The sequence below is a fragment of the Salmo salar genome, chromosome ssa02, assembly GCF_905237065.1.
Source record: "Salmo salar chromosome ssa02, Ssal_v3.1, whole genome shotgun sequence".
NCBI classification, from domain to species: Eukaryota; Metazoa; Chordata; class Actinopteri; order Salmoniformes; family Salmonidae; genus Salmo; species Salmo salar.
The window spans coordinates 75,670,769-75,698,744 of NC_059443.1; the positions used below are offsets into that span (position 1 = coordinate 75,670,769).

The following is a 27,976-nucleotide window of genomic DNA, read 5'->3' on the forward strand; positions in this document are numbered from 1 at the left end:
TGTGTGTGTGTGTGTGTGTGTGTGTGTTTAGTAGTGGGAGAACGGGCCAGGCGAGGGAGCCGGATAAAGAAAGGAGAGCAGAGGAGAAGGAAAAAAAACCTGCCTAGAAGAGAGGGGAGCAAGCAGCGCTATTCGACCAACGGATAGGACAAGGCCAGCCACGGCTGGTCGGACGGAGTGGAGTTTATTAAAAAAAATGTATTTTATTCCGTCGTTTTATTTGATCCTGTAGGCTACGAGCTACAATACTTCTTCCCAGCCGTGCAGGTTTTCATGGGAGAAGAAGGCAACGAAAACGGACACGTTGGGGATTTCTGTGGACTAGTAACGTTAGCCGAGCTGTTGTAGGCTAGTGTGGCGCTACTCTTCTTTCTCATTGTTAGAGAAACACGGAGATACATGGTGGTTGGATTCCAAACTGGTTCGCCTACATTCCCCGTCGCTTTCCACGAGACAGCGTTTGGATATAGGCCGGATTATTATTTTGTCGAACGCAGGAGTAACATTTGTGACAAGCTAGTCTGCTAATTGTTGCCATTTCCCCCCCCTCGCAGCGGCAGCTCGGTTCGTTCTCCCTCCCCCTCTTTGTCGTTCGCCTAGCTGACCATTTTAAAGGCAGCTCTACCTTTCCAGTCTTTATTTCCCCCCCTGTGGCCTCCTCGCTCCCTCTATCTGCCTCAACAGTGGAACTACTGTTAGAACCCTGCACCCGTGTTTCCGACTCGGAATGCAAAATACATCTAGCCCGGGTTATGCCAAAGAAACTAGTGTTTATTTGTTTACAAATACTGTGTAGGCCCAGATCGACCGTTTACTTGCTTTTTTGTTTTACTTAGACAATTGCATGTTTACAGCTTGCTTGCCGCTATTGGTCATTTGAACGAGCAATGGCATTTTATAGTTAATTTGATTTCTTCCTTTGTTTATTGGCTACTTTGAATAGTTTAGTTTGATGTCTTCCTTTGTTTATTGGCTACTTTGAAACACTCGGGTGTTTCGAGTCAGGGACATTAAACTGTAAAGGGCAACTAGCCTGGGCTACCTCTGGGGGGAAAATATACTATCTTCTCATCTTCCTCCCTTCATCGGACAACGTTCACCTTTTCCCTCCCTAGTTTTGTCGCAAAAACGGCGAGATTTTTCTGAAAGGCATGGAGGACCAGGCCCGCATGATGTCGGGTCTCGTCGGGCTGTCCGGACTGTCTCAGGTCGACGTGGGGGACCATGACGCCGGGAGGAAGCAGCACTCCCTCGGCCAGCCGCAGCAGGACATCGGGGATATCCTCCAGCAGATCATGGCCATCACGGACGAGAGTCTCGACGAGGCCCAGGCCAGGTAACACCTTCCCCGGGGAGAGGAGGGAGAGGGCCGGGGGTGGGGAGAGGAGGACTGGGGCACAGGGGAGAGATCCATGTAGACAGGGGATCCAGGTTGATGTTACCACTCTTATATGATCCAGGATCATTAGACGACATATTAGACCTGAGCTTATGTATGTGGTGTAAAGATAAAACTGACCCAATATCAGATATAAGGGGCACCTCTTTGCTTGGTGAATAGTAAGAAGCAGGGAAGATGATAAAGGACATGGATCCAGGGGAGAGGAGCCTGCATGGTGACTTTCTGGCACTCACACAGGCTACGCACCAGTCCCAGTGCGCTGGTCGGTTACAGCAGTGGCCATTAATTCAGGCTGGTTAATTAATAGTCTCTCATGTCGTTATGGTACCAGACTGACCTCGCTTTTATTTGCGATACTTTACTGCGCCGTGACGTAACACTGAGCGCCACACTCGAGACCGTGTAATTTGCACCTGCCGCGTTTTAAAATCTACACTAGACGATTACATGTTTATTAGCAGTAAGCTTTCACTCTGTTTTCCTTCTGTCTCTCTCTGTTGTTATTCTGTTTTTATTCCCTCCATCCCTCTCTCTCTCTGTTGTTATTCTCTCTCTCCTCCTCCCCTCCTCCTTTATATAAATACTGTTAACTTTGACGACCGCCCGGCGGACTAATTAACTGGAATATGTTTGCTGAGGCCGCCTTGATTGATCGGTCATCACGTCATTAACATGGAATAATGACAAAGGATCTTACCGCGACAGGAGAGGAGAGGGGGATGGCCCCGCATCTGAAATGGAGATGGCCGTTTTGGTTCTGGTGGTGGTGTGTCAGCTGGTTTAGGTCGCCAGTATGGTGGGGGGCTGGAGGTGTTTTAGTCAGCGGTTGGTGTGTGTTTGCTTGTCCGTGATGGAAACTCGTCTCGAATTTCACACGGCTTGACCCCACAGTGGCTGTAAATAGCCTGCTGGATGATGCTGCTGACCCCGGAGGTGTCTGTTTTACGTGTCCCTGCAAGCGGCTTCACACAAACATTTACGTTATATGTGTTAAATCTGTGATGGATTTATTACTTTACTTATAGGCCTGTAAACCCATTACCAAACTATAGAATGAACCACTGACGTTAACATTGTTAATCTGGGATTTACTTTAGGCTAGTTATAGGATTACAGTTCTAACCAATACAACTAGAATGAACAATGAACAGAGTGTTTATTTTCTATGGAGTGGTTTATTACTTTACTGACAGGCCTATAGGTCTCACCATTACAAACAAATGGACTAAACTATAGAATGACACTTCTATTACTGTCTTATTACAATATGAATAAATACATTGTTATTGCTGTAGCTGTATTGGTGAATTGGCTCCTTTTATAGAGTGTGATGTATCTCCTACATATGTGCTACTGTTCTGCCAGTATCACCACACACACACACACACACACACACACACACACAGACACACAGACACGCAGACAGACATTCTCTCCCTCTCCTCTCGTCCCTCCTGGGTTTTTGCCCTGTTCATTGTGAGAGGAGGGATGCAATCAATTCTGGGATAATACCGCACGAGAGAGCAGCTGTCCACACACACACACACACACTCTCTGTTACCAATATAGCTAGGCTCCACAGACCTAAGGATACCTATTGTATGGTTGTTGGAGCCTTCGTCCACTCAGTGAATCCCCCATATTAAAGACTAGCTGTGTATTACTCATTCATGGGTGTGTTATGGTGGTGTGTGTGGCTGTAGTATCATCCTGGTCAGTGGTGGCAGTATAGGGTATACAAGCTGGTGTGTCATCCTGGTCACTTGTGACAGTATAGTGTATACAGGCTGGTGTATCATCCTGGTCAATGGTGACAGTATAGGGTATACAGGCTGTAGTATCATCCTGGTCAGTGGTGACAGTATAGGGTATACAGGCTGGTGTGTCATCCTGGTCACTTGTGACAGTATAGGGTATACAGGCTGGTGTATCATCCTGGTCAGTTGTGACAGTATAGGGTATACAGGCTGGTGTATCATCCTGGTCAGTTGTGACAGTATACGGTATACAGGCTGTAGTATCATCCTGGTCAGTTGTGACAGTATAGGGTATACAGGCTGGTGTATCATCCTGGTCAGTTGTGACAGTATAGGGTATACAGGCTGGTGTATCATCCTGGTCAGTTGTGACAGTATAGGGTATACAGGCTGGTGTATCATCCTGGTCACTTGTGACAGTATAGGGTATACAGGCTGTAGTATCATCCTGGTCAGTTGTGACAGTATAGGGTATGCGGGTGATTCCCTGATCCACCTCTACGCAGACGACACCATTCTCTATACATCTGGCCCTTCTTTGGACACTGTGTTAACAAACCTCCAAACGAGCTTTAATGCCATACAACACTCCTTCTGTGGCCTCCAACTGCTCTTAAACGCTAGCAAAACCAAATGCATGCTTTTCAACCGTTCGCTGCCCGCACCCGCCCGCCCGACTAGCATCACTAGTCTGGACGGTTCTGACCTAGAATACGTGGACAACTACAAATACCTAGGTGTCTGGCTAGACTGTAAACTCTCCTTCCAGACTCACATCAAACATCTCCAATCCAAAGTTAAATCTAGAATCGGCTTTCTATTTCGCAACAAAGCCTCCTTCACTCACGCCGCCAAACTTACCCTAGTAAAACTGACCATACTACCGATCCTCGACTTCGGCGACGTCATCTACAAAATAGCTTCCAATACCCTACTCAATAAACTGGATGCAGTCTATTACAGTGCCATCCGTTTTGTCACCAAAGCCCCATATACTACCTACCTCTGTGACCTGTATGCTCTAATCGGCTGGCCCTCGCAACATATTCGTCGCCAGACCCACTGGCTCCAGGTCATCTATAAGTCTACGCTAGGTAAAGCTCCACCTTATCTCAGCTCACTGGTCACCTTAGCAACACCCACCCATAGGACACCTTCCAGCAGGTATATCTCACTGGTCATCCCCAAAGCCAACACCTCTTTTGGCCGCCTTTCCTTCCAGTTCTCTGCTGCCAGTGACTGGAACGAATTGCAAAACTCGCTGAAGCTGGAGACTTATATATCCCTCACTAACTTTAAACATCAGCTATCTGAGCAGCTAACCGATCGCTGCAGCTGTACATAGTCCATCTGTAAATAGCCCACCCAATCTACCTACCTCATCCCCATATTGTTTTTATTTACCTTGCTGCTCTTTTGCACACCAGTATCACTACTTACACACCATCATCTGCTCATCATCATCTGCTCATTTATCCCTCCTGTTTTAATCTGCTAAATTGTAATTACTTCGCTACTATGGCCTATTTATTGCCTTACCTCCTCACGCTATTTGCAAACACTGTATATAGACTTTTTTCGATTGTGTTATTGATTGTACGCTTGTTTACTCCACGTGTAACTCTGTGTTGTTACTGTCGCACTGCTTTGCTTTATTTTGGCCAGGTTGCAGTTGTAAATGAGAACTTGTTCTCAACTAGCTTACCTGGTTAAATAAAGGTGAAATAAATAATTAAAATACAGGCTGTAGTATCATCCTGGTCAGTGGTGACAGTATAGGCTATACAGGCTGGTGTATTATGGTCTGTGGTGACAGTATAGGCTATACAGGCTGGTGTATTATGGTCAGTGGTGACAGTATAGGCTATACAGGCTGGTGTATCATGGTCAGTGGTGATAGTATAGGCTGTACAGGCTGGTGTATCATGGTCAGTGGTGATAGTATAGGCTATACAGGCTGGTGTATCATGATCAGTTGTGACCGTATAGGGTATACAGGCTGGTGTATCATGGTCAGTGGTGACAGTATAGGCTGTACAGGCTGGTGTATCATGGTCAGTGGTGACAGTATAGGCTGTACAGGCTGGTGTATCATGGTCAGTGGTGACAGTATAGGCTGTACAGGCTGGTGTATCATGGTCAGTGGTGACAGTATAGGCTGTACAGGCTGGTGTATCATGGTCAGTGGTGATAGTATAGGCTATACAGGCTGGTGTATTATGGTCAGTGGAGACAGTATAGGCTGTACAGGCTGGTGTATTATGGTCAGTGGAGACAGTTTAGGCTATACAGGCTATGGATCATCCTGGTCAGTTTATTTATGCTCCCTTTTTCTTCACTTCTCTCATCCCTCTGGTTTCTCTCGTATAGATTATGTAAGAAGCAGAGTATATGAGCAAAGTTGAGCGGTCGGAAATTCCGCTCATCGCTCACACACAAGCGGCGCTCCGCGGCCTTTCCACCGCAAACCGCTCTGCGCTCACAAAGAATAAAACCTGCCGCTCCAAATTGGCTCCATTCATTGAAATCAACATTTAACCAACAGCCGTCTATTTGAGTGACTACCTGGACCTACCATTTAACCAACAGCCATCTATTTGAGTGACTACCTGGACCTACCATTTAACCAACACCCATCTATTTGAGTGACTACCTGGACCTACCATTTAACCAACAGCCATCTATTTGAGTGACTACCTGGACCTACCATTTAACCAACAGCCATCTATTTGAGTGACTACCTGGACCTACCAATTGGTTTTGGACACATCACTGCGCTTCCTCTCCTGGTCCTCCTCATCTTTGTAAGTCATCTTGATTTTGCACCTGTGTGTGTTATCAGTTTCTTTATTAAAATATCTAGTTAACTCCATGTCAGTAGCTAAAGCAAGTGGCTATAGCAGCATACAAGTAGACTACAGATGCATGCTGGGCCAGGCAAGCCCTGAGCTCGTGAAGTGCACTGAGCGAAATTGGAGCGGGCGAGAAGGCCGACGCTCCAGCCTTTGGGAAACTCGCTCTGTCCCCATACTCTGGTAATGAAGGAGCTACTGCCTGTTTGGTTCTCTCCTCACTTCTCTCTTCCTACTCCTCGCCTCCTTTTTCTCCTCCCTCTCTCTTCTGAGTTGAGGTAGATGTCATAGGTCTCCAGCCTCACTTCTCTCTCTCCCTCATCATCTCCTCCTCTCCTCTGTAGAGTATAGATTGGGCCTGTAAAGGCTAGGTAGGTGTTTTCAAGGGGGCAGCCTTAAAAATGGTCTGTCTACACACTAAACATGTAGACTTACAGGGTGTCCAGGAGTGTGTGGTTGTTTCTGTGCTGTACTTCAGCAATAAGGCCTGAGGAGGTGTGGTATATGGCCAATACGACGCATCGCAGAGTGCCTGGCTACAGCCCTTAGCCGTGGGATATTGGCCATATACCACAAACCCCAGAGGTGCCTTGTTGCTATTATAAACTGGTTACCAACGTAATTAGAACAGTAGAAATAAACATATAAGTTTTAAGAGAGTTTGCTAAATGACTCACTACTGTAGTGGTTCTGGATCAGAGAGTCTGCTAAATGACTCACTACTGTAGTGGTTCTGGATAAGAGAGTCTGCTAAATGACTCACTACTGTAGTGGTTCTGGATAAGAGAGTCTGCTAAATGACTCACTACTGTAGTGGCTCTGGATCAGAGAGTCTGCTAAATGACTCACTACTGTAGTGGCTCTGGATAAGAGAGTCTGCTAAATGACTCACTACTGTAGTGGCTCTGGATAAGAGAGTCTGCTAAATGACTCACTACTGTAGTGGCTCTGGATAAGAGAGTCTGCTAAATGACTCACTACTGTAGTGGCTCTGGATAAGAGAGTCTGCTAAATGACTCACTACTGTAGTGGCTCTGGATCAGAGAGTCTGCTAAATGACTCACTACTGTAGTGGCTCTGGATCAGAGAGTCTGCTAAATGACTCACTACTGTAGTGGCTCTGGATAAGAGAGTCTGCTAAATGACTCACTACTGTAGTGGCTCTGGATCAGAGAGTCTGCTAAATGACTCACTACTGTAGTGGCTCTGGATAAGAGCGTCTGATAAATTACTAAAATGTATACGGTCTGATATACCACAGCTTTCAGCCAATCAACATTCAGGGCTCGAACCGAACCACCCAGTTTATAATATAGTATAGAGGCCACACAAGGACCTTACTGGTTGGTCAGACCACACTGTCTGAGACGACTGTGAAACACAGTAACTTTACTAACTGGTTGGTCAGACCACACTGTCTGAGACGACTGTGAAACACAGTAACTTTACTAACTGGTTGGTCAGACCACACTTTCTGAGACGACTGTGAAACACAGTAACTTTACTAACTGGTTGGTCAGACCACACTGTCTGAGACGACTGTGAAACACAGTAACTTTACTAACTGGTTGGTCAGACCACACTGTCTCAGACGACTGTGAAACACAGTAACTTACTAACTGGTTGGTCAGACCACATACTCAGTGATGGCTAAACCACAGTGGCTGTGTGTATGTTTTAAAAGGTGTTTCATTAAATATTATTATTCTGTAATTAAGCCTATCTAGTAAGATCTCTCTCTCTCCCCTTTCTCTTTCTCTCGTTCTTTCTCTCTCTCTCTCTCTCTCTCTCTCTCTCTCTCCCCCTCTCTCTCTCTCTCTCTCCCCCCTTCCTCTCCCTCAGGAAACATGCGTTAAACTGCCACAGAATGAAGCCCGCCCTCTTCAGCGTGCTGTGTGAGATCAAAGAAAAGACAGGTGAGCCAGCCAGCCAATCAGTTCCTGACTTCCTCTATGATCGGCCAATTCCATTCTCTGTTCTACCACTGATGTCTTGAGTTATATTCAGAAATGTTTTGAACATCGCAGATAGAAATGTATTGTATAGAGCCTTTTTACAACACAACAGAGCATTATAACTGCTCTACACTACACATTACTATCTGACTCTTGTCTTGGGACTTTTGTAAAAAAAAATATTTAACCTTTATTTAACCTTTATTTAACCTTTATTTAACTCGGCAAGTCAGTTAAGAACAAATTCTTATTTACAATGATGGCCCACACCGGCCAAACCCGGACGACGCTGGGCCAATTGTGCACTGCCCAAAGGGACTCCCAATCACGGCCGTTTGTGATACAGTCTGGATTCAAACCAGGGTGTCTGTAGTGGTGTGTCGTGTTTTGGATGACTGTTCTCTACTATTTCTCAAAGGGGTTGACGTTGTTTACATGGTATAGCTCCATTACAGGGTTTCCCTAAGCACTGATCCGGAGTCAGCCCTCCCCTAGCCCTATCAACAACAGCCATACGACTGCATTGAATGAAACTGGTCTTATCTTTCCATTTCATTTTAGTCCCTTTCTCTGTCCTCTTCGCTTTTTAATGTCACCTTCTTTCATTCACGCATCCCCCCTCTCTCGCTCCCTCTCCCCCTCTTCTCATGATGGAAAACATTATGAGAGGTATCCTCTGCTGGCTGCCATGACGATATGTCAATCACCTGATGTTGCTCATTCCCGATTGGTCCAGAGGGGGAAAGGGGGAGGCCCGAGGCAGAGTAGGGGGTTATGGTTGTCAAGGCAACTAGCTGTCTTATTTACCTAATGCCATTCACTTTGATTTTCACATTTGCACTCTGTGTCCAGAGAGAGAGAGAGAGGGAGGGAGGTAGGGAGAGAGAGATGAGAGGGGGGTTGGTAGATCTAGGTAATGATAGTGTTAGTGGGGGGTATTTTCAGTGTAATCATTATCATCTGAAACACATGCCAGGTACTCTCCATTCCTGCTATCTTTCATCCCCCTTTATCTTCTCATTCTGTCACACTCTCGCTTTCAGATTTCATAATGTCCTAAATATTTATCTTTATTCCTCCCCTTTTCACCTCTGGTTTCACCACGTCTCTTGCCATTGTCCTCTCTCTCTTTTCCTCTCTCCCTTTAGACCTTCTTTCCTTCCCTTCCTTTCTGTCCCAAGTTAGAACTAGTATAAATAACCATGACCGAGACAGTCTAACAGAACACAGGGTCTCTCTATCTTTCTGACTATATCTATCTGTTTTCCAGAGAGAGAGAGAGAGAGAGAGAGAGAGAGAGAGAGAGAGAGAGAGAGAGAGAGAGAGAGAGAGAGAGAGAGAGAGAGAGAGAGAGAGAGAGAGAGAGAGAGAGAGAGAGAGAGAGAGAGAGAGAGAGAGAGAGAGAGAGAGAGAGAGAGAGAGAGAGAGAGAGAGAGAGGAAAAGGCATTTGGAATTAGACAAAGGGAAATAAGAGCAATGGAGAAAATGGGTAAAGGGGAAATAAAGGAAAATGGCCAGAAAAAGTGGGAGGGAGAGAAAGAGGGCGACAGATTGATTGATGAGATGGAGGGAGAGGCAGTAATGACTGTGTCTGTGGATTGGCAGACTGGTGATATGCTCCAGACCCCTGTCAGCCTGGCCTCCTCCCCACCAACACTCACTCTCACTGGGGGGGCTCACCCGCTGCCCTGGCTTTGGCCTACACCTGGTGGTATCTGGTAATAGCCTACACTGCTGGATCACAGTGGCATGAAGCTGGTTTATAGAAAAGTAATACAGTGGAGTTATTAACTCAGTGTATGTGTTGTACAGTGGCAGCCTGTGTATTAGAAAGGTGTGAATGTGTTCGCACAGTATGGGGTGCCTGAAACGTAGACGTGTGTGTGTCTGAAACGTAGACGTGTATCTGTCTGAAATGTAGACGTGTGTGTGTGTCTGAAACGTAGACGCGTGTGTGTGTGTCTGAAACGTAGACGCGTGTCTGTCTGAACGCGCGCGTGTGTGTGTGTGTGTGTGTGTGTGTGTGTGTGTGTGTGTCTGTCTGTCTGTCTGAAACGTAGACGCGTGTCTGTCTGAAACGTAGACGCGTGTCTGTCTGAAACGTAGACGCGTCTGTCTGAAACGTAGACGCGTGTGTGTGTGTCTGTCTGAAACGTAGACGCGTGTCTGTCTGAAACGTAGACGCGAGTGTCTGTCTGAAACGTAGACGCGTGTGTGTGTGTCTGTCTGAAACGTAGACGCGTGTCTGTCTGAAACGTAGACGCGTGTCTGTCTGAAACGTAGACACGCGTGTCTGTCTGAAACGTAGACACGCGTGTCTGTCTGAAACGTAGACGCGCGTGTCTGTCTGAAACGTAGACGTGTGTGTGTGTGTGTGTGTGTGTGTGTGTGTGTGTGTGTGTGTGTGTGTGTGTGTGTGTGTCCGTGTCTGTCTGAAACGTAGACGCGTGTCTGTCTGAAACGTAGACGCGTGTCTGTCTGAAACGTAGACGCGTGTGTGTGGTGGGCAGTCTGGGAGGCTGGACCATAATCCATACTAATTAAGGATTAATTAAAACTAATGGGACCTGGTTCCCCATCCTCTCTTTCTGTCCCTCTCTCTGTTTCTCTTTCATCATCCTCCTCTCTGTCTCTGTCTGTTTCCGTTTGCAAGTTCTCTCCTTTTTCCTTGCTTTTTGTGCTGCGTGCAGACTACACGCTGGGCTGCGTGCAGACTACACGCTGGGCTGCGTGCAGACTACACGCTGGGCTGGGTGCAGACTACACGCTGGGCTGGGTGCAGACTACACGCTGGGCTGGGTGCAGACTACACGCTGGGCTGGGTGCAGACTACTCGCTGGGCTGCGTGTAGACTATAGGTTGATCTCTCTTCCTTTCTCCACCTCGCTCCCTCTATCTCTCTCCTCACCTCTCTCTCCATCCCGCTGTCTCAGCAACACATCTGTTAGTGTCTATCCTCCCTCTTTCTCTGTCTCAGCAACACGTCTGTTAGTGTCTATCCTCCCTCTCTCTGTCCAGCAACACGTCTGTTAGTGTCTATCCTCCATCTCTCCCTGTCCAGCAACAAGTCTGTTAGTGTCTATCCTCCCTCTCTCTGTCCAGCAACACGTCTGTTAGTGTCTATCCTCCATCTCTCCCTGTCCAGCAACAAGTCTGTTAGTGTCTATCCTCCCTCTCTCTGTCCAGCAACACGTCTGTTAGTGTCTATCCTCCATCTCTCCCTGTCCAGCAACAAGTCTGTTAGTGTCTATCCTCCCTCTCTCTCTCTGACCTTTCCTATCGTAAAAGCAACACGTCTGTTAGTGTCTATCGTTCCTCTCTCTCTCTGACCTTTCCTTTCGTCTCAGCAACACGTCTGTTAGTGTCTATCCTCCCTCTCTCTCTGTCCAGCAACACGTCTGTTAGTGTCTATCATCCCTCAGCAACACGCCTGTTAGTGTCTATCCTCCCTCTCTCTCTCAGCAACACGTCTGTTAGTGTCTATCCTCCCTCTCTCTCTCAGCAACACGTCTGTTAGTGTCTATCCTGCCTCTCTCTCTGTCCATCTTTCGTGTCTATCGTCCTCAGCAACACGTCTGTTAGTGTCTATCCTCCCTCTCTCTCTCAGCAACACGTCTGTTAGTGTCTATCCTCCCTCTCTCTCTCAGCAACACGTCTGTTAGTGTCTATCCTGCCTCTCTCTCTCTGATCTTTCCTCTCGTCTCAGCAACACGTCTGTTAGTGTCTATCCTCCCTCTCTCTCTCAGCAACACGTCTGTTAGTGTCTATCCTGCCTCTCTCTCTCTGATCTTTCCTCTCGTCTCAGCAACACGTCTGTTAGTGTCTATCCTCCCTCTCTCTGACCTTTCCTCTTGTCTCAGCAACACATTTGTTAGTGTCCATCTTCCCTCTCTCTGTCTCAGCAACACGTCTGTTAGTGTCCATCTTCCCTCTCTCTGTCTCAGCAACACGTCTGTTAGTGTCCATCTTCCCTCTCTCTGTCTCAGCAACACGTCTGTTAATGTCCATCCTCCCTCTCACTGACCTCTCGTCTCTTTCTTTCTCTGAGTTATTAGCAGAGTGGGATTATGATCAAATGAATGATGGAATGATCCGAGTGACAGGCGTAAGAGAGGAGATGGAAAGGATGGAAGGAGGGGATTTCTGTGTAAGCTCAAATCTCAGTTAATACTTCCGCTCTCCCAAGAAACGGGGGGGAATCCTCCTGTCTGTTAAGTTGAGCCATATGACACACACACACACACACACGCTGATAAACCATATCACACCCTCACTGCCATTTCATATAATTGTAAACGCACATCCACACACTAACATCAAATCAGTGCAGACGTTACTGTACTTGCTATTACTTTGATGTATTATTTTTTTATTTTCTTTTTGAAGTTACTTTTTTAAAACGTGGTATCCAATTGGTAGTTACAGTCTTGTCTCATCGCTGCAACTCCGGTACCGACTCGGGAGAGGCGAAGGTCGACCCTGCCAAGCCGCATTGCTTCTTGATACAATGGCCGCATAACCCAGAAGCCAGCCACACCAATGTGTCGGAAGGAAACACCGTACACCTGGCGACCTTGTCTGCGTGCACTGCGCCCGACCCGCCACAGGAGTCGCTAGAGCGCGATGGGACAAGAACATCCCTGCTGGCCAAACCCTCCCCTAACCCGGATGCGCCGCCCCATGGGTCTCTCGGTCGTGACCGGCTGCGACAGAGCCTGGACTCGAACCAGGATCTCTAGTGGCACAGCTAGCAACTGCGATGCAGTGCCTTAGACCACTGCGCCACTCGGGAGGCCCTGTACTTGCTATTACACACTACCAACGTGTGTGTGCGTGTGCGTGCGTGTGTGAGTTAATGTACAGGTGTTTCTTTGGATTGAGCTGTTGGATTATATAGTAATCTAGTAAATCTGTCAAAGGTGTGTGGGGCAGGGCTGTGACCTTTGACATTTCCTGGGTGTTCCCAGTATCAGCAGACTTCCAGTTTCTGATCCAGGTGAATTTCTTGGGTGTTCCCAGTATCAGCAGACTTCCAGTTTCTGATCTAGGTGAATTTCCTGGGTGTTCCCAGTATCAGCAGACTTCCAGTTTCTGATCTAGGTGAATTTCCTGGGTGTTCCCAGTATCAGCAGACTTCCAGTTTCTGATCCAGGTGAATTTCCTGGGTGTTCCCAGTATCAGCAGACTTCCAGTTTCTGATCTAGGTGAATTTCCTGGGTGTTCCCAGTATCAGCAGACTTCCAGTTTCTGATCCAGGTGAATTTCCTGGGTGTTCCCAGTATCAGCAGACTTCCAGTTTCTGATCTAGGTGAATTTCCTGGGTGTTCCCAGTATCAGCAGACTTCCAGTTTCTGATCCAGGTGAATTTCCTGGGTGTTCCCAGTATCAGCAGACTTCCAGTTTCTGATCTAGGTGAATTTCCTGGGTGTTCCCAGTATCAGCAGACTTCCAGTTTCTGATCTAGGTGAATTTCCTGGGTGTTCCCAGTATCAGCAGACTTCCAGTTTCTGATCTAGGTGAATTTCCTGGGTGTTCCCAGTATCAGCAGACTTCCAGTTTCTGATCCAGGTGAATTTCCTGGGTGTTCCCAGTATCAGCAGACTTCCAGTTTCTGATCTAGGTGAATTTCCTGGGTGTTCCCAGTTACAGGAGAGTTTCATTTGGGGAAAAATGTAGTAGTAACCGTGTTTGGTTGCCAATTTCAGATATAGGCCTACGAGTGCTGAGCGATAAGAGCTTTTTGAAGTTGTTTCGGTTCAATGATTAAAAAAGAATCATGTTTTTTTTGTTTTGATAATGCATAGTGCATTTAATGTCTAAGATAGTTATGTGGGTTGAATGCTGTAACAACACAGAATAAAAGCGTTAACAAAAGTCCCATGATGGTAGTGACTGTCCATTACTGCTGATCACTTATTAACCATCATTTACTCACATTACTTTAATACAATATTGAAATTGTTGTGTATATTTTATTTATTTAATGACTATTTAATTCCAAGTCATCATCTCATCTCTATAGAGCTGCTGCCTATGCTGTCTGACAAAATCACTATTTTAGTAGTTCTTCAAAGTAAATACGGTATACTTTTGTGACTGCTGAATACCAACAACTATCAACCACTTAGATCAGGTAGAGATACGTCGTGAAGAAACTGCTCTCGATCCCTGTGGATCGCCCATCTCTTCTCTATCTCGGTGTCTGCCCCACACTAACCTGACGTAGCAGGCGTAAAAGAAACACGGACCGGACAAGTAGATGCGCAATGGATTATGGTCATTGTAGTTAATTACTACGTTTTATGCGCTAAACTATGTAGAATATTGGCCTGTCGGAAACTACAACTCCCTACTACATCGCACAGTTTGGGCGTCATCTTTTCTTTCTCTAGAGAAACTGCTCATTGAGTTTACATTAAAAAAATTATAATAATTGCCGACAGTCAATTAGTGCTTTAAAAAACGAAAAATAACAAATGTTGGTTAATCGCTCAGCATTAAGACCTATACAATTACAGTAACTAACTCCGCACTAAGGTCTATAATTACAGTAACTGTAACTCAGCACAAAGGCCTATACAATTACAGTAACTGTAACTCAGCACTAAGGCCTATACAATTACAGTAACTGTAACTCAGCACTAAGGCCTATACAATTACAGTAACTGTAACTCAGCACTAAGGCCTATACAATTACAGTAACTGTAACTCAGCACTAAGACCTATACAATTACAGTAACTGTAACTCAGCACTAAGACCTATACAATTACAGTAACTGTAACTCAGCACTAAGACCTATACAATTACAGTAACTATAACTCAGCACTAAGGCCTATACAATTACAGTAACTGTATTGTCATTTATCATATTGGGCTGTTTGCTGTGAATTGCCAGGTTGGGTCTGCAACCAGCAGAGGTTAGCTCTTGTACTGAGTCCTATCTCTGTCTGTCTGCGTGTGTGTATATTGTAGACTGTGTGTGTATATTGTAGACTGTGTGTGTATATTGTAGACTGTGTGTGTCTGTGTCTACAGTCATGGCCAAAAGTTTTGAGAATGACACAAAGATACATTTTCACAAAGTTTGCTGCTTCAGTGTCTTTAGATATTTTTGTCAAATGTTACTATGGAATAATGATTTATAATTACAAGCATTTCATAAGTGTCAAAGGCTTTTATTGACAATTACATGAAGTTGATGCAAAGAGTCAATATTTGCAGTGTTGACCCTTCTTTTTCAAGACCTCTGCAATCCGCCCTGGCATGCTGTCAATTAACTTCTGTGCCACATCCTGACCGATGGCAGCCCATTCTTGCATAATCAATGCTTGGAGTTTTTGTTTGTCCACCCGCCTCTTGAGGATTGACCACAAGTTCTCAATGGGATTAAGGTCTGGGGAGTTTCCTGGCCATGGACCCAAAATATCAATGTTTTGTTCCCCGAGCCACTTAGTTATCACTTTTGCCTTATGGCAAGGTGCTCCATCATGCTGGAAAAGGCAATGTTCGTCACCATACTGTTCCTGGATGGTTGGGAGAAGTTGCTCTCGGAGGATGTGTTGGTACCATTCTTTATTCATGGCTGTGTTCTTAGGCAAAATTGTGAGTGAGCCCACTCCCTTGGCTGAGAAGCAACCCCACACATGAATGGTCTCAGGATGCTTTACTGTTGGCATGACACAGGACTGATGGTAGCGCTCACCTTGTCTTCTCCGGACAAGCTTTTTTCCAGATGCCCCAAACAATCGGAAAGGGGATTCATCAGAAATGACTTTACCCCAGTCCTCAGCAGTCCAATCCCTGTACCTTTTGCAGAATATCAGTCTGTCCCTGATGTTTTTCCTGGAGAGAAGTGGCTTCTTTGCTGCCCTTCTTGACACCAGGCCATCCTCCAAAAGTCTTCGCCTCACTGTGCGTGCAGATGCACTCACACCTGCCTGCTGCCATTCCTGAGCAAGCTCTGTACTGGTGGTGCCCCGATCCCGCAGCTGAATCAACTTTAGGAGACGGTCCTGGCGCTTGCTGAACTTTCTTGGGCGCCCTGAAGCCTTCTTCACAACAATTGAACCGCTCTCCTTCAAGTTCTTGAAGATCCGATAAATGGTTGATTTAGGTGCAATCTTACTGGCAGCAATATCCTTGCCTGTGAAGCCCTTTTTGTGCAAAGCAATGATGACGGCACGTGTTTCCTTGCAGGTAACCATGATTGACAGAGGAAGAACAATGATTCCAAGCACCACCCTCCTTTTGAAGCTTCCAGTCTGTTATTCAAACTCAATCAGCATGACAGCGTGATCTCCAGCCTTGTCCTCATCAACACTGTGTTAACGAGAGAATCACTGACATGATGTCAGCTGGTCCTTTTGTGGCAGGGCTGAAATGCAGTGGAAATGTTTTTTGGGGATTCAGTTCATTTGCATGGCAAAGAGGGACTTTGCAATTAATTGCAATTCATCTGATCACTCTTCATAACATTCTGGAGTGTATGCAAATTGACATCATACAAACTGAGGCAGCAACATTTGTGAAAATGAATATTTGTGTCATTCTCAAAACTTCTGGCCACGACTGTATATTGTAGTCTGTGTGTATATTGTATACTGTATCTCTGTGTGTATATTGTAGACTGTGTGTATATTGTAGACTGTGTGTATCTCTGTGTGTATATTGTAGACTGTGTGTGTCTCTGTGTATCTCTGTGTGTATATTGTAGACTGTGTGTATATTGTAGACTGTGTGTATCTCTGTGTGTATATTGTAGATTGGCCGGTTGCCAGATGTGGATGCTGTCATATCCCTCATTGTGTGATTATAAATGTGAGCTGATCCAGGGAACTACGCTGTAATTGCCACCTAATTTGCATAACTGTGCAAATTAATGACCTCTCAAATGAGCGTTCATTTTTCACAGGGTCTTTAGTGGCTCCTTAAGAGACGCCCTAATTAACGCCTGTGTGTGTGTGTGTGTGTGTGTGTGTGTGTGTGTCTTATCTGTTGTTTTGGCAGTAAGGGGATGCCAGGGAAAGCTGGCAACGCTACCATAGCAACAGTCACACAAACCACTGCTACCCTCTGTCTCTCTCTCTCTCGCTCTCTCTTTCACTCTCCGTCTCTATCTTACTCTCGCTCTCTCTGTCTCTCTCTGTCTGGCTCGCTCTCTCTGTCTGGCTCGATTTCGCTCGCTCCGTCTGTCTCTCGCTCTCTCTCCGTCTGTCGCTCTCGCTCTGTCTGGCTTGCTCTCTCGCTCGCTCTCGCTCTGTCGTTCTCTCTGTGTCTCTCTCGCTCTCTCTGTGTCTCTCTCGCTCTCTCTGTGTCTCTCTCGCTCTCTCTGTGTCTCTCTCTCTCGCACTCTCTGTGTCTCTCTCTCTCGCACTCTGTGTCTCTCTCTCTCGCACTCTCTGTGTCTCTCTCTCTCGCACTCTCTGTGTCTCTCTCGCTCGCTCTCTCTGTCTCTCTCTCTCGCTCTCTCTGTGTCTCTCTCTCTCGCACTCTCTGTGTCTCTCTCTCTCGCTCTCTCTGTGTCTCTCTCTCTCGCTCTCTCTGTCTCTCTCTCTCGCTCTCTCTGTGTCTCTCTCTCTCGCGCTCTCTGTGTCTCTCTCTCTCGCACTCTCTGTGTCTCTCGCTCTCGCTCTCTCTGTGTCTCTCTCGCTCTCGCTCTCTCTGTGTCTCTCTCGCTCGGTCTCTCTGTGTCTCTCTCGCTCGCTCTCTCTGTCTCTCTCGCTCGGTCTCTCTGTGTCTCTCTCGCTCGCTCTCTCTGTGTCCCTCGCTCTCTCTGTGTCTCTCGCTCTCTGCCTCTCACTGTCTCTGTGTCGCTCGCTCGCTCTCTGTGTCGCTCGCTCGCTCGCTCGCTCTCTGTGTCACTCGCTTGCTCTCGCTCTCTCTCTCTCTCGCTCTGTCTCTCAGAATGTGTGCGTGTCAATCTTCAGTAAATACTAACAGACGCTACTTAAACCTGATCTTCTTACAACCAGAGGCTTACACACACACACACACACACACACTAAAGAAGGATATGGTTAAGTTTCTTATGTCGTCCTTTGTTGGGTGAATTCTCTGTGAACCATTACCCTGTAAGAGTGATTCTCAGAACCGCTTCTGTCAGTCTGGACCCTAACCAGTACCCTGTCAGACTGATTCTCAGAACCGCTTCTGTCAGTCTGGACCCTAACCAGTACCCTGTCAGACTGATTCTCAGAACCGCTTCTGTCAGTCTGGACCCTAACCAGTACCCTGTCAGACTGATGTATTACTGGTTAGTTGTCTAAATACAGTGGGGCAAAAAAGTATTTAGTCAGCCACCAATTGTGTAAGTTCTCCCACTTAAAAAGATGAGAGAGGCCTGTAATTTTCATCATAGGTACACGTCAACTATGACAGACAAAATGAGAAAAAAAATCCAGAAAATCACATTGTAGGATTTTTTATGAAATTATTTGCAAATTATGGTGGAAAATAAGTATTTGGTCACCTACAAACAAGCAAGATTCATGGCTCTCACAGACCTGTAACTTCTTCTTTAAGAGGCTCCTCTGTCCTCCACTCGTTACCTGTATTAATGGCACCTGTTTGAACTTGTTATCAGTATAAAAGATACCTGTCCACAACCTCAGTCACACTCCAAACTCCACTATGGCCAAGACCAAAGAGCTGTCAAAGGACACCAGAAACAAAATTGTAGACCTGCACCAGGCTGGGAAGACTGAATCTGCAATAGGTAAGCAGCTTGGTTTGAAGAAATCAACTGTGGGAGCAATTATTAGGAAATGGAAGACATACAAGACCACTGATAATCTCCCTCGATCTGGGGCTCCACGCAAGATCTCACCCCGTCGGGTCAAAATGATCACAAGAACGGTGAGCAAAAATCCCAGAACCACACGGGGGGGACCTAGTGAATGACCTGCAGAGAGCTGGGACCAAAGTAACAAAGCCTACCATCAGTAACACACTACGCCGCCAGGGACTCAAATCCTGCAGTGCCAGACGTGTCCCCCTGCTTAAGCCAGTACATGTCCAGGCCTGTCTGAAGTTTGCTAGAGAGCATTTGGATGATCCAGAAGAGGATTGGGAGAATGGCATATGGTCAGATGAAACCAAAATATAACTTTTTGGTAAAAACTCAACTCGTCGTGTTTGGAGGACAAAGAATGCTGAGTTGCATCCAAAGAACACCATACCTACTGTGAAGCATGGGGGTGGAAACATCATGCTTTGGGGTTGTTTTTCTGCAAAGGGACCAGGACGACTTATCCGTGTAAAGGAAAGAATGAATGGGGCCATGTATCGGGAGATTTTGAGTGAAAACCACCTTCCATCAGCAAGGGCATTGAAGATGAAACGTGGCTGGGTCTTTCAGCATGACAATGATCCCAAACACACCGCCCGGGCAACGAAGGAGTGGCTTCGTAAGAAGCATTTCAAGGTCCTGGAGTGGCCTAGCCAGTCTCCAGATCTCAACCCCATAGAAAATCTTTGGAGGGAGTTGAAAGTCTGTGTTGCCCAGCGACAGCCCCAAAACATCACTGCTCTAGAGGAGATCTGCATGGAGGAATGGGCCAAAATACCAGCAACAGTGTGTGAAAACCTTGTGAAGACTTACAGAAAACATTTGACCTGTGTCATTGCCAACAAAGGGTATATAACAAAGTATTGAGATAAACTTTTGTTATTGACCAAATACTTATTTTCCACCATAATTTGCAAATAAATTCATAAAAAATCCTACAATGTGATTTTCTGGATCTTTTTTTTCTCGTTTTGTCTGTCATAGTTGAAGTGTACCTATGATGAACATTACAGGCCTCTCTCATCTTTTTAAGTGGGAGAACTTGCACAATTGGTGGCTGACTAAATACTTTTTTGCCCCACTGTATGTCTGATGGGTCCAGACTGACAGAAGCCTTTCTGAGAACCAATCAGTAAGACACATTTAATCTACCTAGGGGGAATAGAGTACCATTCAGACCAGAACCCTATGGGCCTAGGGGGAATAGAGTACCATTCAGACCAGAACCCTATGGGCCTAGGGGGAATAGAGTACCATTCAGACCAGAACCCTATGGGCCTAGGGGGAATAGAGTACCATTCAGACCAGAACCCTATGGGCCTAGGGGGAATAGAGTACCATTCAGACCAGAACCCTATGGGCCTAGGGGGAATAGAGTACCATTCAGACCAGAACCCTATGGGCCTAGGGGGAATAGAGTACCATTCAGACCAGAACCCTATGGGCCTATGGGAATAGAGTACCATTCAGACCAGAACCCTATGGGCCTATGGGAATAGAGTACCATTCAGACCAGAACCCTATGGGCCTATGGGAATAGAGTACCATTCAGACCAGAACCCTATGGGCCTATGGGAATAGAGTACCATTTGGGACGCACCAAGAGACCACTAACTACTACAGCATTACTACACCTATCAGATGAGTGGTTCTCAAACCTCTCCTCGGGTGCCGCCACTCATTCCATGTATTGTAGCTATTCCAGAGCAAACACATCTGATTGAACTTGTTAACCACTGCTCAAGCCCTTAACTAGGGGAATCATCCCACAAGCAGTTGTCTTAATTAGAATCCAGCCTGGTAACTGGTTATGAGGCCTGAATTTAAGAGCATGGAGGAGGAAACAACACTGGCTTCTATAGTGACCCTTATGTCTGCTCACTAGTGGGCTAGAAACAGGGGAAGGGTGCACTCTGCTGGTCACTGCTGGGACTACAGCTGTCTGTCTGTCTGCAGAGTATCAATTTTGTGAATTCTTGGTTGGTGAACGGACCCCAGACCTCTCAACCATAAAGGGCAATGGGCTCTATAACTGATTCAAGTAAAAGAAAAGTCATGTTCCTTTTGATGGCATAGAAGACCGATCTTGCCTTGTCTGTCAGATTGTTCACAGCTTTGTGGAAGTTACCTGTGGCGCTGATGTTTAGGCCGAGGTATGTATAGTTTTTGTGCGCTCTATCTAGGGCAACGGTGTCTAGATGGAATTTGTATTTGGGGTCCTGGCAACTGGACCTTTTTTGGAACACCATTATTTTTGTCTTACTGAGATTTATTGTCTGACAGAGTTTTTGCAGAAGATCTCCGTGCTGCTGTAGGCCCTCCTTGTTTGGGGACAGAAGCACCAGATCATCAAACAGGAGACATGTTTGACTTCAGATTCCAAGGCCGGGTGCTGCAGACTGTTCTAGTGCCCTCGCCAAATCATTGATATATATGTTGAAGAGGGTGGGGCTCAAGCTGCATCCTCAAGCTGCACACTTGTTGTTGATGTACATTGATTTTATGTTTTTCCCCCAACACCACTTTCCATCCATTTGTATAGCAGACCCTCATGCCAAATTGAGTCAAAAGCTTTTTGGAAATCAACAAAGCATGAGAAGACTTTGCCTTTGTTTTGTTTGTCAATTAGGGTGTGCAGGGTGAATACGTGGTCTGTTGTACAGTAATTTGGTAAAAAGCCAATTCAACATTTGCTCAGTACATTGTTTTCACTGAGGAAATGTGCTCTCTCTCTCTTTGTACATTTCTACTCTCTCCCTCACCTCTCTGTTCATCTCTCTAACCCCTCTCTCACCATCTCTCTAACCATCTCTCTCCCCCACTTTCATCTCTCTAATCATCTTTTTCTCCCTCGCCCTCGCTCTCTCTCTCTCACTCTCTCTATTCATCTTTCTAACCCCTTGTGCTTGTCTCACGCTCTCTCTCTCTCTCTCCAGTCCTCAGTATCCGTGGTATCCAGGATGAGGATCCACCAGATCCCCAGATCATGCGATTGGACAACATGTTGCTGGCAGAGGGCGTGTCCGGCCCGGAGAAGGGTGGGGCCTCGGCGGCGGCAGCGGCTGTAGCGGCGGTGGCCGCGGGCGGGTCCCCTAACGACGGCAGTATAGAACACTCAGACTACAGGGCCAAGCTGACTCAGATCAGAGGAATATACCACTCTGAACTGGAGAAATATGAACAGGTAGGAGGGAACACACACTATCCAAAAACAGCTGAGAGAAGGGGGCATGGAGGGGGCATGTCTGAAATCTGTCTTGCCTACTACTTACTAAAACTACATACCGTGTATTAGTAGTACTACATACCATTTAGAAGGTACTGTTTAGTAACAACGAATGCAGGAAGCAGGAAATATCAACATACTACTCCATACTGAGAAGGCATCATCCAACCACGCTTGTTCCTCGCCATTCGTTGCGCCTCCCCTAATCTGATAATCAGCTGTTGTCAAACAGATGAAAAGATGATTCTCTTCCTGAGTAGTGGGCAGTGAATTCTACTAGATGAAAAGCCTGATGACATCCTGGCATTTAAAGCGTACTACATTTTAGAGATTTCACAGACTACTGTTTAGAACACAGTATGGGTATTCGGACACGACCAGTACCTCCCCTTCAGAAAAAAAAACCCATCTCGTCCCTCCTCCGCTCCTCCCTCCTCTCCTCCCTCCCCTCCCCAGGCGTGCAGTGAGTTCACCAACCATGTGATGAACCTGCTGAGGGAGCAGAGTCGTACGCGGCCCATCTCTCCCAAGGAGATAGAGCGCATGGTGGGGATCATCCACCGCAAGTTCAGCTCCATCCAGATGCAGCTCAAACAGAGCACCTGTGAAGCCGTCATGATTCTACGCTCCAGATTCCTCGACGCCAGGTGAGAGAGACAAAGTGTGGATGTGTGTGTGTGTGTGTCTCTCACCTCCCACCTCTTTCTCTCACCTCTCTCTCTCTCTGTGTCTCTCTGACCCCTCTCTCTCACCTCTCTCTCTCACCTCTCTCTCTGTGTCTCTCTGACCCCCCTCTCACCTCTCTCTCGCTCTCTCACCTCTCTCTCTCTCACCTCTCTCTCTCTCTGTGTCTTTCTGACCCCCCCCTCTCTCTCACCTCTCTCTCTGTGTCTCTCTGACCCCCCTCTCTCTCTCTGTGTCTCTCTGACCCCCCTCTCTCTGGTCAGACGGAAGAGACGCAACTTCAACAAGCAGGCTACTGAGGTGCTGAATGAGTACTTCTACTCCCACCTGTCTAACCCCTACCCCAGTGAGGAGGCCAAGGAGGAACTGGCCAAGAAGTGTGCCATCACCGTCTCTCAGGTCAGAGGTCATATAGGGGTCACATAAGTGTCACGGGCGGGATCTGAACCCTGGTCTCCCATGAGAGAAACCAACATCTTGACCGTTGTTTATAGGAGGTATTAATACTACTGTTAATATTATGGTAGAGGGTTGTAGGAGGTAGAGGGGGTTGTAGGAGGTAGAGGGGGTTGTAGGAGGTAGAGGGGGTTGTAGGAGGTATTAATACTACTGTTAATATTATGGTAGCGGGTTGTAGGAGGTAGCGGGTTGTAGGAGGTAGCGGGTTGTAGGAGGTAGCGGGTTGTAGGAGGTAGCGGGTTGTAGGAGGTAGAGGGTTGTAGGAGGTATTAATACCACTGTTAATATTATGGTAGAGGGTTATAGGAGGTAGAGGGTTGTAGAGGGTTGTAGGAGGTATTAATACCACTGTTAATATTATGGTAGAGGGTTGTAGGAGGTAGAGGGTTGTAGGAGGTAGAGGGTTGTAGGAGGTATTAATACTACTGTTAATATTATGGTAGAGGGTTATAGGAGGTATTAATACTACTGTTAATATTATGGTAGAGGGTTATAGGAGGTATTAATACTACTGTTAATATTCTGGTAGAGGGCTATAGGAGGTATTAATACTACTGTTAATATTAGGGTAGAGGGTTATAGGAGGTATTAATACTACTGTTAATATTCTGGTAGAGGGCTATAGGAGGTATTAATACTACTGTTAATATTATGGTAGAGGGTTATAGGAGGTATTAATACTACTGTTAATATTAGGGTAGAGGGTTATAGGAGGTATTAATACTCCTGTTAATATTCTGGTAGAGGGCTATAGGAGGTATTAATACTACTGTTAATATTAGGGTAGAGGGTTATAGGAGGTATTAATACTACTGTTAATATTAGGGTAGAGGGTTATAGGAGGTAGGATCTGAACCCTGGTCTCCCATGGGAGAAATCAACGACTTGACCTTTAGCCCAAGAGGAAATTCCCCCTTGGTGACAATGATTTTGAAGTCGCAGGCATTGCTACCTCATCACGAGAATGTGAGCCCGGCTCATGTCCGCTACATCAGGGTCAAACTGGGGTCACACAGGAGTGACAGGTCACTGTCTGAGGTCAGGGTAGGGGTTATAGAAGTTATTAATACTGCTGTTCATATTGTCACGACTGTTGGTATTATTGCTCATGTTTACTTTGACAATATAAGTGGCTTATTTTCCATGTCAAATAAGTCAATTAAATTACAGGGTAGATGTGAGACCACCAAAGTGCACTACTTTTGACCATAGCCACGTTAGGCGTACTGTATCAGGAATAGGTTGTTATCTGAATGTTTCCCCGTGAGGTGAGAAGAATAGAATGTGATTAATGTCTTAAAGTTCCCAGAAACACGCTCTAGCACCTGCGTGCACTTGATTCAGACTTGACTAGGTATTAGTTATCACTGATTCAGACTTGACTAGGTATTAGTTATCACTTGATTCAGACTTGACTAGGTATTAGTTATCACTGATTCAGATTAATAGATCATTTTCACTTTTCCTCATACTGAGTTCTCTCTCACCCTCCTCCCTCCCCCATCCCTCCCTCTCTCTCCCTGCCCCCTTCTTCCCTCTCTCTCTCTCTCTCCCTCCCCTGCCCCCCCTACTTCCCTCTCTCTCTCTCTCCCTCCCCTGCCCCCCTACTTCCCTCTCTCCCTCCCCTGCCCCCCCTCTCTCTCTCTCCCTCCCCTGCCCCCCCTCTCTCTCTCCCTCCCCTGCCCCCCTCTCTCTCCCTGCCCCCCCCTACTTCTTTCTTTCTCAGGTGTCTAACTGGTTTGGTAACAAGAGGATCAGGTACAAGAAGAACATAGGGAAGTTCCAGGAGGAAGCTAACCTGTACGCTGTGAAAACAGCTGTAGATGCAGCCAGCGTCTCCTCACAGGCCAGCCAGGCCAACTCTCCCGCTACGCCTAACTCAGGTACACACACTCGGACATCAAACACACACATACACACACGTACGCGCCTGTATCATGCACACACACGCTCGGACATCACACACGTTTGGACATCACACACACAGTCGTAGACCACGTGGGGGTGCATTTCATGCTCGTATAAAAACACACACACACCGGCACCACCAAGACCAGCCACATCTTTTTCACACAATTACTTCTTCCATAGTCTCCCTTCTAACAAAGTTTAAACCCGCCTCTTATTACCTGCCCCACCAATCACCCGCTCCCTGCCACAAAAGCCTCTCTCCTGATTGGCTGGTTATGACATTCCGCAGGCTCGCCAGGGTCGTACAGTCGGCCCAACACAGGCCACACCTACCCCGGTTTACACCCGACTAATGGGGAGGGGTTATTTCTCAGCCCTCCTCTGCAGCCTCAGGTAGGCCTGCAGTAAGCCCCCCCCCCCAAATGGTTCCCCTGTTATAGGTGCTTGTTCCTCAGTCCCCCCAAACTGCCACCTGTGTTCCCGGTGGTATCATTGATACCCCTTAGTATCAGCTACCAACCCCCCAGCCCCTATAGAGCCCCTCTTACCCCTGTTCAGGTGTACCTTTTAGCCGCCTGCTGGAACTTTGTGTTCCTCTCTTGGAACCCTGTGTGTGTGTGTGTGTGTGTGTGTGTGTGTGTGTGTGTGTGTGTGTGTGTGTGTGTGTGTGTGTGTGTGTGTGTGTGTGTAACAGTGTGCAACAGTCGTGTGTGTATAAATGTTGTATTAGTGTGTGTATCAGTGTGTGTATAAATGTGATATTAGTGTGTGTATAAATGTAGTATTAGTGTGTGTATAAATGTAGTATTGTGAAGTGTGTGTATAAATGTAGTATTAGTGTGTGTATAGATATAGTATTAGTCTGTACCATTGTGTAAAGCGCCCCCTGCTGGTCTGTTCCTCCAGGTGGATACCCAGCACCGTGCTACACTCCTGACGGGATGTTATGAGGAGCTGCCTGGAGGAACTATGTTTCCTCCCCACTGTCTCCATGTCAGTATCTATGGTAACACTCTGTTTCCTCCCCCTGTCTCCATGTCAGTATCTATGGTAACACTATGTTTCCTCCCCACTGTCTCCATGTCAGTATCTATGGTAACACTCTGTTTCCTCCCCCCTGTCTCCATGTCAGTATCTATGGTAACACTCTGTTTCCTCCCCTCTGTCTCCATGTCAGTATCTATGGTAACAGTCTGTTTCCTCCCCTCTGTCTCCATGTCAGTATCTATGGTAACACTCTGTTTCCTCCCCACTGTCTCCATGTCAGTATCTATGGTAACACTCTGTTTCCTCCCCACTGTCTCCATGTCAGTATCTATGGTAACACTCTGTTTCCTCCCCCCTGTCTCCATGTCAGTATCTATGGTAACACTCTGTTTCCTCCCCACTGTCTCCATGTCAGTATCTATGGTAACAGTCTGTTTCCTCCCCCCTGTCTCCATGTCAGTATCTATGGTAACAGTCTGTTTCCTCCCCCCTGTCTCCATGTCAGTATCTATGGTAACAGTCTGTTTCCTCCCCCTGTCTCCATGTCAGTATCTATGGTAACACTCTGTTTCCTCCCCCTGTCTCCATGTCAGTATCTATGGTAACACTCTGTTTCCTCCCCTCTGTCTCCATGTCAGTATCTATGGTAACACTCTGTTTCCTCCCCTCTGTCTCCATGTCAGTATCTATGGTAACAGTCTGTTTCCTCCCCCCTGTCTCCATGTCAGTATCTATGGTAACAGTCTGTTTCCTCCCCACTGTCTCCATGTCAGTATCTATGGTAACACTCTGTTTCCTCCCCTCTGTCTCCATGTCAGTATCTATGGTAACACTCTGTTTCCTCCCCCTGTCTCCATGTCAGTATCTATGGTAACACTCTGTTTCCTCCCCTCTGTCTCCATGTCAGTATCTATGGTAACACTCTGTTTCCTCCCCTCTGTCTCCATGTCAGTATCTATGGTAACACTCTGTTTCCTCCCCTCTGTCTCCATGTCAGTATCTATGGTAACACTCTGTTTCCTCCCCTCTGTCTCCATGTCAGTATCTATGGTAATGCTGTTTCCCACCACCACTATAAAATGTATTTCCCTCCCTGTTTTCATCTCCCTTTCTCTCTCTCTCTCGCCCCCTTTCTCTCTCTCCCTCCTCGCTTCCCATTCTCTCTCTCTCTCTCTCTCTCCAGGTTGATAGTGGATGGCAGGACAGCACCGACCCCCCCTCCCTCACCCCCCCTCACGGGGCACCGGGCAGCGTGCACTCGGACACCTCAAACTGAGACACACACTCCTCTACCCTTCAAATTCCACTTCCTCCACCCTCACACAGCCACCCCTCTACCCACCCAATCCCTCACCTGTATCTCAAACTAACCCAAGTCCCAAATATGCCCCCCCCACATATCAGTCGTACCTCAAGCAGAGACAAGTTACCCCTGATCTACCTGTACATGAGCATCAGTCTCCCCCTCCAATCTCGATGCACCATAACCCCCTAGCTCTTCCCTCCTCTCTCTCCCCCCTCCCCCCTCCATCCCACTTTCTCCCTCCGTTGTCTGACATCACTCTTTTTCTTTATTTTTATAACCACTTATTTTTCTCTCGTTTAAAAAAAGATAATTTAGTCACATGTAGTTTTTTTTTTCTAATACTGTTTCACAAAGACGCACCAGCCGCGTGTGTTGGAGCCTGACGTGGACGCATCATGTTACTCAAAAAGAAGAATAATAATAAAAAAATGCATAACAAGAAAAATAAAGACAAAAAATCTAATGTTTCTCGTCTTCCATGCATGTAGTCCCTTTTAGGTGTTTAGCAACGATTGTATTTTTCCTTTTACTTTTTAGACTTTTTAAAAATAAAAAACAGTTGCTACAGAGACATAATGTACACAACGGAAAGTTCTAAATGGCAGAAAATAACCAAAAATGAATAAATACATTGTATGTCAATTATTAA

At 46.5% G+C, this 27,976-nt stretch overlaps 1 protein-coding gene across 2 annotated transcripts; it reads left to right on the forward strand.

Moving 5' to 3' along the window:
• Positions 1–36: 36 nt before the first annotated feature.
• LOC106564206 (pre-B-cell leukemia transcription factor 1) lies at positions 37–27,976 on the forward strand. Of its 2 annotated transcripts, none has more exons than XR_006762548.1 (8): positions 37–1,336; positions 7,854–7,927; positions 21,691–21,938; positions 22,437–22,627; positions 22,928–23,063; positions 24,850–25,006; positions 25,941–26,040; positions 27,205–27,976. XR_006762548.1 is itself a non-coding variant. In XM_045710119.1 (8 exons), exons 1-7 carry the CDS (start codon positions 1,152–1,154, stop codon positions 25,982–25,984), a joined length of 1,035 nt encoding a protein of 344 aa, XP_045566075.1. In that variant the 5' UTR covers positions 38–1,151; the 3' UTR covers positions 25,985–26,027; positions 27,205–27,976. The 2 variants fall into 2 exon arrangements, 1 of the variants encoding a protein (XP_045566075.1); XM_045710119.1 differs by having other exon boundaries at positions 38–1,336; positions 25,941–26,027.

Bases quoted from the DNA above. Each gene is read 5' to 3' on its own strand.
- LOC106564206 (XM_045710119.1), top strand. From the start codon at position 1,152: ATGGAGGACCAGGCCCGCATGATGTCGGGTCTCGTCGGGCTGTCCGGA. The intron at 7,928-21,690 runs GTGAGCCAGCCA...CTCTCTCTCCAG, and splicing joins TGAGATCAAAGAAAAGACAG to TCCTCAGTATCCGTGGTATC. The intron at 22,628-22,927 runs GTGAGAGAGACA...CTCTCTGGTCAG, and splicing joins TCCAGATTCCTCGACGCCAG to ACGGAAGAGACGCAACTTCA.